General features: G+C 36.8%; 1 protein-coding gene across 2 annotated transcripts; it reads left to right on the forward strand.

Moving 5' to 3' along the window:
- The first annotated feature begins 250 nt into the window (after positions 1–250).
- Positions 251–2,595, forward strand: LOC141633589 (uncharacterized). Of its 2 annotated transcripts, XM_074446034.1 has the most exons (5): positions 251–432; positions 729–848; positions 1,659–1,751; positions 1,845–1,988; positions 2,375–2,595. In XM_074446034.1, exons 2-5 carry the CDS (start codon positions 813–815, stop codon positions 2,420–2,422), a joined length of 321 nt encoding a protein of 106 aa, XP_074302135.1. In that variant the 5' UTR covers positions 251–432; positions 729–812; the 3' UTR covers positions 2,423–2,595. The 2 variants fall into 2 exon arrangements, with proteins under 2 accessions (XP_074302135.1, XP_074302134.1); XM_074446033.1 differs by having other exon boundaries at positions 1,845–2,595.
- Positions 2,596–15,763: the final 13,168 nt, after the last annotated feature.

The raw sequence follows: 15,763 nt of genomic DNA on the forward strand, positions 1-15,763 counted from the left end.
TAGCATCGGGTCTTTCAAAAACCGATGTAAATTGGGCTGTAGTTGATGTAAAGAGATATCTTTGCCATCAGTTTTAACAAAACCGATGTAAATGCATTTTCCTTAACATCAATTTTTAACATAAACGATGTAAAAACTGATGTAGAAACATTCTCCTTAGCATCGGTTTAACATAAACGATGTGTAAAAAAAGTGCGTTTTAAGTTCCCTTAACCTAAACCTAAACCTCTTTTTACCCATGCTTGAGTGTTTTTTTAAGTTGAGGGAATGGTAGTTGGAGCGACCCTAACATTGAACAGCCACTGCAAATCAGATTACCCATCCTTGACAACCATCTTCGCCACACCATCAACTTCGCTCCAACTACCATGAACCGCCACACTCGCCAACCACTATGGTCGTTTGATTTTGATATATATCCTTCCTTGTCAGGTGCGTTTTCCCTATTCTTTTTTTCTATTCGAATTTTTTGTGTTATTTCTTAGTTTCCAGAATTTATTAGGACTGGTGATTTATTCATTATAATTATGTCAAATTTTGGTTTAGGGTTTTATATTGATTTAGGGATTTCAGGTAGAATATAAATTAGGGTTAATTTATGGTATAGTTGGTGCGATAAATTTATGTATAATTTGAATTAAGGTGAATTATAGTCTCATGTTAGTTTTTTTAGTATATCCTTGCTTTGGTCCCTTAGTTTAATGCCATATTTTTCAATTGGATATCAGGAGAAGGTACGGGTTCTGATAGTTTCCACAAGTGAAAGTGTGCCTCTTTTCGCTGGAAATAGTGATTCTGTGCGCCTCTTTCCGATGTCCTCACTGCCATGTTTTTGGTGCATTCTTAAGGTAATTGTACGCCTTTTATATTCTGATTGTTTTTATTTTAGGCATGCTTCCATAACAGCACTTCTTTAATTTCAAGTTTGGGTTTATGTCCCTCTCGCTTGTTCACCTATTTGGCCCGAATCATCATGCGTAACAAATCATCATACCTGATGAAACACACCCTGCCTCAAACAATGTTGTTACTTCAATATTTATTTTGCTACTTAATGATTGAGAACAAGGCATGAGTGTTGATTTAGTAATTAAGAGCACACAAATGATATCTATTGAATTTTTATTTGAGTTTTATTAGAGCGCAAGTACTAATAATATGGCTAGCATGTAGGTAGAAGTACAGTAACTAGGCTACTTTATAAGTTAGGGAGGCTGCTCCAAAACTGTGTCGTTACTTTAGAATTTCTGTTAGAGAGCAATGAATACTACTTTATGGAGTACTCTATAAGTTAGTGAAGGTGATTAACATTTAATAAGAATGTAATTGTGACTATCTAATTCCATTAGAAGACAGAGTGGCTTCTTTGCTTGAATTGAAATAAGCTTTTGTATTATTTGTTCTCTAAAATAAGTAGAACCCATAGTCTTGATCTTCAACCCCGAGAGTTTGTGTATAAAATTTTCTTTCTTTGTGTCTAAATTACACATAATCTTCTCTTTGTCTTACTTCTGATAGTCAAGTTGTTATCACTCAATAAGTTCAAGGATCTTTTTGCTAGCAATGATTCAATATAGTGCTTGACTTCTTTGACTGTTCATAATATATTAGAACCTCACTTAGAGATATTGATCATTTAACCTATTTGTGATCTGCAGCAAACTTGTGTTCTTGAGTTTGATGGTGCTTCAAAAGGAAACCCCCGGCCGGCTTGTGCTGGAGCTGTGCTTCGAACTCTCAATGGAAATGTGGTATGGAGTTGCTTCCTATAACTTACAAGTTTTGCTCTCGTATGCACCATATTTTTTAGTCTCTTTAATTTCTCAAGAAAGATGCTTATGTAGATTTGTAAAATACGTCCAGGCTTAGGAACAGCTACCAACAATGCTGTTGATTATCAAGATTTCATTTTAGGTTTAAAGAGAGCTCTTGAGATGGGTTATACAGGTATTCGACCAAAGGGTGATAACAAGCTTGTCTGCATGCAGGTTTACTCTTCTGTCTATTCAATTGCATTGCTCAATGATCAGTGTTTCCCTTCTATCTAATTTTTCATGTGGAAGTTGCATTATGTGATGCTTGAAAGGACTCAAAACTGCATAAATTTCTAAAAGGCATATCAGTTCTTTTCATCAAGTGTCCAGATCAATGGCTGAAATAAGGATTGCTACCCCGAAAAGAACCGATTATATTTTCAACTATAATAAAATTCGTATATGGCAATTATTAAACCCCTTGAGTGTGAGATGTGGAACAAATGGCTGTTGTTTTTTTATCATTTTGTTAAATGGTGCAAGACTGAGAGATACAACACGAAAATATGAAATATAAAAATGGTTATTCCAGTTTCATTTGTAGTTTTGTACATATGCAGGCTCAAATAAACATTGATTTGTTTTCAAATTGCCCCGCCAAGCCATGAAGAGTTAAGGATGAAAAGTTGACACAGTGTTGCTAGTTAGAAGGAGCTCAAATATATGTAACAAATAAGGAGTATTACACTATTATATTAGTTTTTAAATTTCATTTGGTATCTTACTATCATTATTATCATTATTTAGTCATAAGTATTCTACTGTATCTATTATGTGTAAATCTAAGAATATTTATGTTCAAAACAATGTATATTCATAAATTATGGATTTTGGAAATGTACCTTTTTTAATTGATTGAAGCTCTGATTTGAGACGTACGTTTTCCCCATTAAAAACGTCTCAAATGTAATTTTTTTTTAATAAAACAAATACCTATATACATCGATTTAGTCAATAAATGATGTAAATAAGTTGATATTTACATCGGTTTTGCACCAAAACCGATGTAAATTAGATATTAACATCGGTTTTACTTAGAAACCGATGTAATTTAATGCTATTAACATCGTTTTACCAAGTAAACGATGTAAATTATATACCATTAACATCGGTTTTAGAACCGATGTTAAGTTAAAAATACTATATACGTCGCCCCCAGAAACATCGCCACAAAACCGATGTAAATGAGGCATAATAATCGATGTCAATGGCACTTTTTCTACTAGTGACTGGAACTTGCTATGCGGAACAGAAACAGAACCTGACAGTGTTGAACCTTGAAAATAATACAAGGTATCACGCTTAACACCTTTCAGAATCACATTCGAACCCTTGTAGACTTTCAGAACTCCACCTTTACCATGAAAACTGAAACCTTTACTGTCCAACACACTTAAGGAAATCAAATTCTTCTTCATCAGCGGAACATGTCTAACCTCGTTCAATGTGCAGAATTTACCATCTTGTGTCCGTAGTTTAATCGAGCCAATTCCAACTGTCTTACAAATAGAACCATTAGCCATAGAAATATCGCCACCATCTATTTGCTTGTAGGTTGTAAACCACTCCCGGCGCGGACATATGTGATAGGTTGCTCCCGAATCCAGGATCCACACATCATTAGGATGCGTGTATTTTTCAGCAACTAGCGCATAATCACCTTCAGAATTGGTATCTGCTATTGCAGCTGTATCTGGTGCATTGTCCTGGTTATTTTTCTTGGGACAATCAAATTTCCAATGCCCATTTCCTTTACAGTAGTTACAAATATCAGTAGGTTTAGGACCCTTAAAATCAGATGTACCAGAGGTACCAGCAGAATTAGAAGAACCAGAATAAGACGGCTTCTTATAATTTTTCTTCCCAGAATTTCCCTGTCCATAACCCCCGCTAGCTATTAAACCTGCGGCCTGATTATCTGTAACCGTACCAGCCGCCTTATGGCGCAATTCTCTAGTATGAAGAGACGATCTAACATCTTCTAGAGACACAGTATCTTTACCAACAATGAAAGATTACACAAAATTCTCATACGACAAAGGCAAAGATACTAACAGAATTATTGCGGCATCCTCATCCTCAACTTTAACATCAATATTACGCAATTCTAATAAAATTGTGTTTAACCGATCTAAGTGATCTCGGAGAGAAGTACCTTCCTGCATTTTTAGACTGAACAGACGTTGCTTCAGAAGCAACTTATTGGTTAAAAACTTCGTCATATAAAGACTCTCAAGCTTTGACCACAGACCCTGCGCAGATTGCTCCTCCGCGACTTCAATGATAACATCATCAGCAAGACACAACATAATTGTTGAATGTGCCTTCTCCTCCAAAACAGCCATCTCAGCGGTGACGGGTTCTGCAGCCTTCTTCACAAGCGGTGCCCACAACCCTTGTTGTTTCAACAAAGCCCGCATCTTGATTTGCCATAGACTAAAACTATTCCTCCCCGTGAATTTATCAATATTCACGCTCATCCCAGACATCTTTCTTACGGTTCAGAGCCCGGATAACTCGCTCGATACCGATTTGTTATAACGGATGTAAGAAAGATAAATAAAGAACGTGAAAAAGACAACAGATTTACGTGGTTCACTAACAATTTTTTAGCTACGTCCACCGCCAGAAGGGAAGAATATTATTGATCTTGAGGATTATTGATCTTGAGGATTACAGATTTCAGAGTATACTCGTTAGAGTATTCAGATTTCAGACGACTCGGATTTTTGATAGATTTCTGAATGTATAAAATAAACTGCTTATGACAGTTTATATAGTACTCTCATAACAGATATTTTCCTTAACAGAATTAGGAAACCCTAACAATTTCCTAAACAGACAAGGAAACTAAATAATAGTTTCCTAACCAGATAAGGCAACTAAATCAGATGCGGAATTCAGAACATATTCAAGGCATATTCTAACAAATTCGAATAAATCAAAATCATAATTTTGTATATTCTGGAAAATTTTCAACATCCCAAAATTTTAATAAAATTTGCCCTTTAATTTATTTCACAAATAAATCGCATAAAACATAATTTTAACCTATTAATTCCAAATTAAACATAAAATTATGCAATAAATCAAAATTAAAATTTGAAATTTTTAACAAGTTTCTAGAACCTGAAAATGACAAATTTTAAGCCCAAAAATTGAATTTTTATTTTAATGACTATTAAAGTTGCTATTTATCAATTTACATCCCATAAAAATTAATAACCATTAAAAGCATACAAAATTAACATGCAACTTTAGATCTGAAGTTCATGTGATATATACAACATTGGGAGAAATTTTCATACCATAAAATTTATTTTAGCTATTTTGCCAAAATTAGTCACTATTTATTCGATTTTTACATCTAAAAATCATAAATCATGCAAAATTAAATCATTTGATCTAAAAATTTACATACAGTGTGTAAATATTGCATGTGATAACATACTAAATTTTCATGGGCAGGAACAAAGTCTAACCACTTTTAACATAAATACCTCTATTTAATCGACTTTTAACGTGTAAAAATCATAAATCATGCTATATAAAACAATTTTATATGACATTTTACATACAATTTGTGAAATATGCATGTGAGGTCGTGTAAAAATTTCATGGTCAGAATTATAGTCTAACTATTTTTAGCATTTTAATTGTCATTTTACTGAATAAAATTATCATAAATCATCAAAATGACCTAAAATCAATTTAGGACCAGAATGTTATTCATGCAAAAAATTTTGTGGCCTTTATCATCATAAATCACAAATTTTAAGTTATATATGTTAACATATTAACTCGGAAAACCAAAACCGATTATGCATGCAACAGCTCTTGCTCTGATACCAATTGAAAGATTCATATACCTCTTTATTAGACACATCTAATACCTTAATAAACTTAGTTTAGTCATAAAAATAAATATATCTTATGCATGCATAACATTATAATACAAAGTAAGAAGAAAACCGATCTACTTACAATGAGGGCCGAAATGGATATACTAATTGGACTCCTTCCAAATTAGTCTTCTTAAAGAAACCCCAAATGCTCCAACAAAACCGTTATATTCAATAGTAGAATCTACTCCTCAAGGATTGTACCAAGGTAATCCCTCTTAATACAAGTACGAATTTTGTTACTAGAAATTAGTATTTGTGTCCTTAAAATAATTAGTAATATTATGAGATTACTACTTCTAGTAATATAGGAATAATATTAGAGATTTGTGAGTTTTCTCCTTTTTATTTCTTCTCAACAAAAACTAGAGAGATAAGTAATTATCAATTTGATAAACTTATAAACAAGAATGAATAATTGAATAAAAAGGAAAAACTCTCCTTATTCTTTTATGGGTGACCGGTTTTTCCATTGGAAGAGTACCCAATACTTTTTCTATTTTCTCTTCTCAAGAGAGTAGGCATGCATGTTGGAGCTTGTGTCCTCCACAAATTAGTGTGATAACATTTGTAAATCTCTTACAGGTTCTTAAGGATATACTTCGTATATTAATCAGTTGATTAACGATTACCTAATAACGATTGGCTTGTTAGAAAGTTTGACGTTATTATCATACAGATGGCGGTGATCAACTGGTCCCTAAAGGTCACACCTATAGGATGTGTTTGAGAGATGTGGTTATGGAAATGTAATCACAATGATGCCTTATATGACTAAACAGTTAGTCACTGTGTTGATGAGACAATTATTTAATGAAGATTAAATAATATTAGTTAAGACGAATTAACTGTCAATTTGTAAAATTGAATATAATAAGTTATATTTAATTAATGTATATAATGTTAGCTTGGACGAATTAATATGTTAATTCTTACTTAAATGTAATCGGTTATATTTAATCAAACAAGATGAATGTGTCATAGTGGTAATAGTAAGGGTACTCAAACCAAGAGGTTATGGGTTCGATCCTCACTAGACGACAATTTATATTTAACACATTTTATACATTTTTTGGAATAACCGAAAATAAGGAAATTATACTCCTTATTATTTCGGTATTATGGGCCGAAAATAGGAAAGGAAAAATCTACCCTATTTCCTCCTTATACACGGTTTTATAAGGGGAGAGTAGGTGATTTTTCTTAACCTAATTCTTTTCCCATTCTTGCCTCTCATCTAAAAAACACAAAAAACATAAACCCTAATTAATTTTACAGAAAATTTTAGGGATCAATTCTAGCAACAAGTTAAGGGCATATCTCATATCGTCTTGGGTGCAACTGATAGGCGAATATCAACTTTGATATTGTTCTTAGGCCGTATTTGCTAGGACCGAAGGTTATTTCATAATCCTTTATGCTTTTGTTTACGCAATTTAGTTTTATGACTCGTAATCATCACTTTATTATTCGTTATAATCCTTGAATTTAAAGGGTTGCATACAGATAAATCCCACAATGCAAGCCTATGGTTAGTGGGTCATCTTTATGCCTTCCACTAATTAAAAGGACAAAGCACAACCATCTCTTAATCCTCCTATCTTCACGGCTTATCCATATAATATGGGTCCATTTTAAGTTTGTGAAATGTCAATTTGTGTAGTGTGACATTTTGGACATGTTACTAGACATGTAATTTAAATAATGCATTTTTAACTTATTAAAAATCATTATATAAATAAAATAAATCACATACAAAAATTAACTAGTAATTCACAATTACAATTACTTAAAATGGGTCATAGAATTATAAATCACAACTACTTGTATTTATAATAAACAATTCATTTTCTGTTTTAGTTGTTTCATAAACAATAAATAAATCTAAAGTAATAAAACAATTTAATTACTTAGTACGAATCTTATTTAATCGAATTACAATAATATACGTAATCTTAAGGAATTAATTAACTTGTATCATCATACAATTAATTAATTAATCAATTAAGAGTGTTACCCTAGAGGTATGACCTTAAGGGATCAACTGATCACCACCGTCATACGACAGTAATGTCAAACTTTAGTCAGCCAATCATTACTGATTAATGTGGATCAGTTGACAATAAAGTATAACTTTTCCTCATGTATTCTTACCTTGAGATGTAAACATGTGATCGCATTATTGTCGAGGACACATACTCCAACACTTTGAACGTCCTTTGACATCGTTTATTGTAATGAGATCCCTCTTGAGGCACGATAACTTGGAGAATCGATCTAAGACCTTTGCCATCACCTAGACCGAGCACTAGCTTGACTTAAAATAAGAGAGGAATAAATGAAGGGTGGCATCTCGGAAGAGAAACCCCCAGGATGAGAAGATAACTCTGGAATTTGGTAAAAAAGGAGACTGGGCAACAAGAAGGAGTAAAGAGGTTGGAAGTTTATGGTTGGAATGGTTGATAATTGAGGTTGAAAGTTGATGATTGAGGTGGTTGATAATTGAGTTTGAAAGTTGATGGTTGAGATGGTTGAGATGGTTGTGTCCTTGAGGACTACCTACGTATTCACGTGGGGTGAAATCAAATCAGATCGTAGTTCTGAGTATGTGCCTAAGATATGATGTTAGCGCCGTAAAATGTGTGGGTCACAAGGGTAATATTCCTTTGGTGACTCGATGAAATTAATTTGAGATAACTCCCTCTGATCATAGACCAAAGAGATATAATTAAGTTTGTAAAAATTTCCTTGTCGTGTGAGCACACCTAAAAGTGGACCCTAAGGATGAATTGGGTATGTCCTGTTACGGGTAGCAAAATATTTGAAGACTCCGTGTCTGGATCAAGGTGAAACTGGATTGGATATTTGCAATGTGGAGCTAAGAAATAAGAGGCTTTGATGAACAAATCTCTGTAGCTTGATTTTGTGGAGTTAAGGCTCGATGGGATTATGGCTTGTAATGTGCCTTGGAAATTAGGTTTCCTGGCTTGATGTAGCCTGAGCACATAAAGGTAGGTTAAATGACACGGCTTCAAATTTCCATGTCTTGGCTCTAAAAGATGGGTATACTTGACGAGTTTGAGAGGATTCTAAAAATTCCTAACTATCTCCCTGTAACGGTCTCGAAAAGGACTTAGGGTGTGTGATGTGTGAAAGGCTAAGTGAGGGTGCTAGCTGACCATCTTCATCGATGTCTTGATTCAACCATGTAACTTGATTCTATATAGACTTCAGCATTATTCTATTCAGTATTTGATTTCAGGCTTGTTCTTGATTCAGACTGAGATTTATGGTCTGGAATATATCTCGGCTTTTCTCAGATTATTGATTCATGTTTTTGAAGATAACTTTGACTTTGAATAATGGCATTGACTTGCTTGATTGAGCCTTCTTCTTTTGATTCTTTTTTCTTGGATTATGGGCATAACTGTGGCCTTGGATATTGATCTTGGATTCTCTTGATTGAGCCTTTGTCTTTGATTATGGCTCGTATCATCTTGGATTTGCTTGCTACCATGGATTTGTGTCAGACTAGCACCTTTGGTGTGAAACAGGTTGGTCTTTAGCTAAACATAACATCTAATAAAGCAATGACAAAAGATGTAATAGTAGACATGATAAAAAGATATAAGCAAAAGAAGATTAGATTAAATAGATAGAGAGTAAAGAAATTACAGAAGTTTAGAATTCGGCAATAGAAGAGCAAAAGCACCGTTCAACAGAGAAAAAGGGAAAGGGGAGAAAAGAAGAGAGAGAGAGAGATCTAAACCTAATTACGTCTCTCCTATTTATAGGGGAGACAATTATTAAACATAACCTAATAAGATAAATAATTCTCGCGAAATAAAATCTCGAATCAGATAGAAATCCACTCGACCGTAGACTTTAGAACTCCTCGATCGAGTAACTCCTAGCAAAAACCTCTCGATCGAGGACTTTAGGTACTCGATCGAACACTATCAAAAAGAGGCAATTCGACCGAAGACTTAAACTACACGATCGAACACTATAGTACTCTTTCGAGTAGTTTCCAACGCATAATTCTTGCTTCGCGCACGGAACTTTAAGTGGCCGCCATTTCTTCGTTACTTGGGAAAACAGAGTGTTTGCGGTGGCATTAGAAAGCTAAGAAGACAAGCTTTCATCTCCAATTGGAATCACCTGAAAATATGTTGTAGAAGTCGAGATATGGCTCTTCAAAATAGACACTAGTAATTTGAAGTTCTTCCTTTGTCCGCTAAGCTCCCTTACTTCTATGCGCATCTCAAAATTGTAGTCTCCAAGCTCCGACTCAACTCATCTCCTAAATTCATGGATAGGGATGTGTTTTAGGCTTGATTATGCTCCTCTCCGGTTCATACCTGTAAATAATACAAGAGAAACCAAAGTAGACAATTCCGGGAACATTTGTAGCTAAACACTACTAAATATGCATAGAGATGCGTGCAATTATGATACAAAAAGCCTATATAAAATGCACGCATCAAACTCCCCAAACCAAACCTTTGCTTGTCCCTAAGAAAACTATATGCAAAACTAATGTAAAATAAAAGAAAACTCAGAGCTAGCTACAAATCGTCAACCTAAACCAATTTAATGCAGCAAACTAACACTTATAGCAAGAACTGTCAAATGCAAACGAATTGTAAGATGTTTATAATAAAGCTGAACCGTCGACCTTGTAAGACCTTTAGTGATGGACTCTCACGGGTCACTCTTCTATCATGAAGCAAAGAGTAAGCAAATGAGTGTAGTAGAGAAAGAAATATAGTCGCTCACCTAAACTACGACCCATATAAACATGCATGCAGCTAATATGATAGACAATTCTAGCTACCGTACATACATTCCAACCAAACAAGGTCCGTCACAGCCGAGGGCTTACAAAAATATGATAAAGTGAGGTAATGGATAAGAAAAGGCAAAAAAAATTTGGAAATGTGAGGGTATATGCGGCCAAGCTAGTACCTGAATAGAACCAAATGGAACATATCCATTTCTAATCCATCAAAATTAAGCACAATGCCCATATTTGGCATTCAAACTCACCAAACCGAACCGAGCATACTCCTCAATAGATATAAATAAAGCATAGGAGTGAAACCGTCAACAATCAAACATCTTTTTTTTTTCTTTTTCTTTTTCTTCTTTTCTCGGTTTCTTTTTTTTCCTTTTGATTCACGTTTTTTTTTTCATTTTTCAATTCTTTTTTTTCATATATGGCATCCTCCTTCCTCCATAAATTACCAACTCCCAATAATGAAACACGAACCAAACTTGGCACACAATAAACTATATACCGCAAAACATATACTAGCTAGTTTGACAAGGCAGGCTAAATTTGAGATGTAGTTAAGGGTCAAAGAGGCAAATTTGGCTAATGTGGAATTAAATGGGTAAAAATGAAAGAAAAGGGAAATGTAAGCGCCTCCCTGCATATGACACTAACCACTCACCCGAATGTATGTAGGCAACAAACAATTGAATTTCATATACGTGCAAATTAATGAACATGTTATGCAAGGAGTAACTACTCACAATCCTACATGAAACCGGTCACAAATAACACCAGTTTATACGGCTCTAAAACTTAGAAATTATAAGTAGGTTGCCAAAATTTCAAGTCAAGTCTATTTGTTCAGTTAAATTTAACATTAACTCGTAGATTATGCAATAAGACACTGCTAAAAGATATTAGTTTATGCAAGGCTTAAGTAAAAAGACAACTGCAGTGCAATTTCATCATTGAAATCTACCGTTTCGACTCAACCTATATGCAAAAGTAAACGTGAATTTTTTTAATTTTATCAAATTTTATAATTTTTTTAAGATTTTGATTTTTATAAAAATAAACAACAATGCATACAGAAATTACACGTGATAACAGAAATGTAATAAAAACAACATGCAGACACAGATATGGATGCATAAACTCCCCAAACCAAACCGTACAATGCCCTCATTGTACCCAAAAATACGGAAGAGAAATGCAAACTAAAAAGGAAAGAGTGGAGATGCGGAAAACTCACAAGAATACGCGAAGTAGGGACCTCCCCAAACCAGCCAGCAACATGGTAGGTCACAAACAGCTTCACAGTGGCGTCATTGGAAACAATACAAAACAAGCCTACTCGTGGTACTTCGATCGATAAGATAGAATACTCAATCGAGTACAATCAGTTGCCAAAGTGTTCGATCGAGGAGAACTGGTTACTCGATTGATATGTCTGATTCTGTAGGTGTTCGATCGAGGAATAGGAGTGTTCGATCGAACTGATTAAGCACTCGATCGGGTAAAAAGAATGCTTGATCGAGTGGTACCTGCAGACAAATGACGACCAAAGACTAATTCTAAATCGTTCACAACCTATGGTTTAAAAACCATTTATTACACACACACACACACACAACAAAAACTGAAAAGTAAATCAACTAAAAATTTAAACTCCGGGTTGTCTCCTGACAAAGACTAGTTTCAGCAGGTCCCCTCGACCTTCTTTTCTTCATCACCATTCTAATTGATCCCAAAAAAACACTCAAAGCACGCAGCACTGCTCAAATAATCGCACATGTCTCGTAATACTCCGTATTTATATGTCTTGGGGTACTCTATCGAGTAGCCCTTACTCTGTCAGTATGAGCAAGTTGCGGAATAAAATAGTTTTCGACTGTTGGGTACTCGATCGAGTAGTGGGGCACTCGATCGAGTAGGGGTACTGATCGAGTGCCTTGGGTACTCGATCGAGTGTCCTTTTACGGGGAGTTTTCTCGGGTTTTGTTAATTACGCGATTAAGGTATTTAAACATATTCGTCATTGTTTTAAATCACTTTTTACAAAACCTAAAACCTGTTTAAGAGAGAAAGCAACAAGTTCTTCTTCCTAATCGCGTTCTTGACAATTCCCGGAGTTCAGACGGTCAGTTCGTATCGTAGTTCGTGTCGTTGGATTCCTTGCGTCGAGGGTAAGCTTTTAATATAATTTCTATAATGTTTTGTTAAGATTGATGAAACCCTAATTTAGGAATTGGGGGTTTTTATGAGTAGTATTTGAATGGTAGCATCTATGTGTTGTATGATAGGAGGAGAATTCGTAGAGGAGCCGTTTTGATACAAATTGTAGATACCGTCTGCGTGTTGTGCTTTCCGGTAGGATTTCCTACTCGTATTAGTCCCATAATGGGATATTGGTTATGTCTTTGTAGTTAGTCGTTTGATATGATGATTGTGATTGTGATTGTGATTGTGGTTGTGTTTGTTGATGGTTCTCGAGATGCGTTCTCGGCTGAGTGGGGTCACTTGCGGGAGTGATCTCACGCCCTAGTTTCGCCCTTCGTGGAGCCCGCCACGAAAGGGGATGTGCACATTAATGGACAGGGTTATCGCTCGTACGATGAGCGGGGCTTAGGTGGGAACGGCTGCGGTCCCCCACCGGGCATGGTCGGGTCCAAAGTGGACATCAAGATTGAGATGATGGGAGTTGGTGGTGTGTGTATGTGTGTGTGACAGTTCAATTTGTATGTTTGTCTTATTATTGTTATTTATATTGATTGTGTGATTAGTACCGACCCGGTGTTGTTTTGTAAAACCTGCGGTGATCCATTCGGGGATGGTGAGCAGATATTGAACAGTATAGAGATGAGTACGGGATATTTGGGATGGCCACGACATGACGATAGAGTCTTCACGTAGTTTAGCATTTATTTACATTTCGATTGAGAAAGATAGTTTGGAATAATGCATTGCACTTTGGTTTGGTTTTGAGGACTGTATTTATCATTAAACTATTTATAATAAATATTGTTTCCGTTTTGTCTATTTGATTATCATACCTCGGGCGACCGAGATGGTGATGTCTTCATACCTGAGTGGTCCTGGTAAGGCACTCGGAGTATGGGGGTGTTACAAATGGTATCAGAGCGACGATCCTGAAACCTGTAACCAATGAACTTAACGAATATAGGGAGTCAATTAAAATGAACCCGGGGTAAAAGTTGTAGGAGCTAGTGCAAAGGCTTGGGAGACGTCCTAAAGTCGCGGGGGTCGCCCTACAACTTTGAACCGGTCACATGGGGAAAGTGTTTGTCGAGTCATCTGTGTGTTTGATTAACTTGTGCAACAAAGTGATGAAGTGTGTTGATTGTTAGGTGTTGAAATAGGAAGTTGAGCATGTGAAAGGAAATGATATGTGGAACATGTTAATGAGATGATAACATGTTGGATGTTTACAATGTGGTCTTAATAGCATGATGAATTGATCTTGTTGATAGTAGAATAGATGCGTAGCATATTTATTATGATATCATGTGATTTTATAAGGTTAGCATGTAGCATATGACGTAACATGCGGGTAGCTTTTACGTATTAGTGATACTCGATCGAGGGGCTGACTCGATCGGGTGGGTTTTTGGCGATTTTGAGTCCGGAATCGCGTTTTGGGGCACTCGATCGAGTAACTAGGGGTACTCGATCGAGTAGGGGGTCACTCGATCGAGTAGCCTAGATACTCGATCGAGTGGGTTAGAGATCAGAAGGTCTGTTTGGTTCTGGAGTTTGGGTACTCGATCGAGTACATGGGGCCACTCGATCGAGTAGCCCGTTACTCGATCGAGTGGGTTTGGATACTCGATCGAGTAGGTTCTGGGCAGCGTGTTTTCGTGTTTTGAAGTTTAGTACGTATGTTCATATCTACCCTTTCTTATATATGTATAGTTTCAAGATGCCGCCAAAGAGAAATGCTTTGTACGCGAGGGCAGAGCTTATGACCATGGATGACATCGTAAAGATGTTAGAACACCAAGATGCTCTCACTGAGACCTTAAAGAAAGTGAATGAGGACAAGAATAAGGATAAGGAGAAGGAGGTTGACCATGCTAAAGTCAGCCTCTATATTGCGAGGTTTAACCCGAAGGAGTACAAGGGAGTTGAGGAGCCTAACCTTCTTGATAGTTGGCTGAGGGAGATGGAGAACATACTAGATTTAGTTCACCGTCCCGATGAGATGAGAGTGGATCAGCCGCATTCTATCCGAGGGAGGCGGTGGCAAGTGGTGGGATTCGGTGAAAGTGAGTGCCAAGGAGATATATACCAACCAAGGGTTACCTGCTATACCTTGGGAGGAGTTTCGTAGGGCTGTGAGGAAGGAGTTCGTACCAGAACATGTGAGGAGTAAGTTGAGAGAGGAGTTCGACAAGTTTAAGATGACTGCCGAGATGTCGTGGTCGAGTACTACAGGCAGTTCAATGAGAAATCAAGATATCCGAGGATATGGGTTTGAGTGAGGAGAATCGGCTTTGAGGTTTGAGAGAGGGCTAACCACGAAAATTATGGATAAGTTACCCGTGGGAGTCCTTACTGATGTAAAGGAAGCATATGAGAGGGCTGGGAGAGCTGAGAGACTAGTGGAGATGGCTCAGGAGAGGTCAGGTGGAGAGAAGAGGAAGTCTGAGAGCGAGGGTGGTGGCCAATCTAATTTCAAGAAAGGCAACCACAATCAGTCTAAAGGATTTTCTTCGGGTCCGGGTTTAGTCTTTGGGACTTCCTTTGGGCGAGGCCGAGGGAGTGTGAGTAATAGTTGGGGAGTGACCTGCTTTGGTTGTGGTGGAGTAGGCCACAAGAGACATGAGTGCACGAGTGCACCGGATCCGTCGAGACCCGCACGAGCTGCGAGCAAATGCAACGGACCGACCAGTGGATCATGGCCAAACCGGGAGGTCGAGCTACCAGAGTGGAGGCAACCGCAACGGCGGTAATTCTTATCGAGGACACCGATGAACAACAACAACAACAATCAAGGGTCGGGTGCTAAGCCGACCGCATCGCCAAGATCTTGTCCGGGGAGGTGGGCGGAAGACCGATGGCAAGTTGTTCATGATGGACAAGAAGGCGGTGAGGAGGATGCGCACGTTATCACCGGTACATTCCTTGTTAATGGTATTCCTACGTTTGTTTTGTTTGATTCGGGGGCTTCTCGGTCGTTTGTGTCTTCGAGTCATGTAAAACAGTTGGGTTTGAGAGTATATGAGTCAGTTAGGGAGCAAGTTTTCATA

Source organism: Silene latifolia, chromosome Y, assembly GCF_048544455.1.
Source record: "Silene latifolia isolate original U9 population chromosome Y, ASM4854445v1, whole genome shotgun sequence".
NCBI classification, from domain to species: domain Eukaryota; kingdom Viridiplantae; phylum Streptophyta; class Magnoliopsida; order Caryophyllales; family Caryophyllaceae; genus Silene; species Silene latifolia.